This window comes from Sinocyclocheilus grahami, unplaced genomic scaffold, assembly GCF_001515645.1.
Source record: "Sinocyclocheilus grahami isolate Dianchi unplaced genomic scaffold, SAMN03320097.WGS_v1.1 scaffold986.1, whole genome shotgun sequence".
Taxonomy (NCBI): Eukaryota; Metazoa; Chordata; class Actinopteri; order Cypriniformes; family Cyprinidae; genus Sinocyclocheilus; species Sinocyclocheilus grahami.
In genome coordinates this window covers 315780-317029 of record NW_015506165.1, presented here as the reverse complement: position 1 = coordinate 317029, position 1250 = coordinate 315780, and the positions used below count along the sequence as shown (strand labels likewise).

The following is a 1250-nucleotide window of genomic DNA, read 5'->3' as shown; positions in this document are numbered from 1 at the left end:
CATGGAACATGATCTTTACTTAATATCCTAATGATTTTTGGAATAGAAGAAAAATTGATCATTTTGACCCATACAATGTATTTTTGGCTTTTTTTGTGCTCAAGGGTCAACAAATAATAGGTTCATGTTGAGTAACTTAATTACCTTTTAGGTATATGTCTGTTTTTGCCCCGCCAAAGAAAATAATTCCAAACAAACTCACTACAGGATCAACAACATGTTTGCGAGCCTCCGAGAAGTACAACTGTCACTAAATGAATCAGTGTTTTTGAACAAATTGGCCGAGTGAATGATTCGATGATTCAATCATAAAGACTCGCTCCATTCCTGAATGAATCCTGAACCACATACTAGCGTTCCAGCTAACAAAAAATATGTTCTAAGTGTTTTGCTAATTAGTTTAGGTTATTAAAATGTTATTTCTGAACGCTCAAAACATCCAGTTTTTTATGTTAAAAAAACTAGTTTTTCTAGGTTATGGGAATGTTCTGTTTGCAAACTCTATGGGAATGCTCAGTTTTAATGTTCTCAGAATCATCTGAAATTAGTAATTAGTAATGTTTAAAAAAAGTTATACGAAAGTCCACCTGAAATGTTTCAGAAAAATGGATCACTAATACACCGGTCCAAAAAAATAAAATCAAACTAATACACCTGTCACCACCTACTGGCGTAATGATGTAAACTGCTGAAAAAAATGGCTGAAAAATCTCAGCTGACATCGACTGTTCTGCAACAACTAATACAATTATTTGAGCAAATATTCGTCCTACGTTAATGTTGATTGTGTGTTTGTATTTTTCAGTGTTGAGAAGCCACAGTGTTTTCAGCTCTCATTTCTTCCACACTACTTCTGGTTGCCATCAGCAGGACTTCTATGATGTTTTGGGGGTTCCTCGGACTGCCTCTCAGAAAGACATTAAGAAAGCCTACTACCAGGTTTGACAACCCTTGTGACATAAGTTTCATATTTTTTAAAGATGGCTCACTGGGAGTTTAACACTGTGAGTATTTTCACCCAGTTGGCCAAGAAATACCATCCAGACACCAACCCAGATGACCCTGACGCAAAAGAGAAGTTTGCCAAGCTGGCAGAAGCCTATGAAGTAAGGGACATTAACATTCATTTTTCCTCTAAATGTCTTGAATTACATTTCTATGGTTTAATTTGGTTTCATTTTACCCCAGATTGTTTTTGTTTTTTTGCATAAAGAAAAATTAAGCTTATTTTCAGTACCAATTGTTTTTTT

The 1250-nt window shown here is 35.0% G+C and overlaps 1 protein-coding gene across 1 annotated transcript in view; it reads left to right on the top strand.

The window, feature by feature from the left end:
- The window catches only part of LOC107565187 (dnaJ homolog subfamily A member 3, mitochondrial-like), a 4645-nt gene that overhangs the window by 700 nt on the left and 2695 nt on the right, over positions 1-1250 (top strand). The window contains exons 2-3 of the mRNA XM_016250408.1: positions 806-939; positions 1023-1106. Coding sequence (XP_016105894.1) covers positions 806-939; positions 1023-1106 — 218 coding nt within the window. The remainder of the gene's footprint in view (positions 1-805; positions 940-1022; positions 1107-1250) is intronic.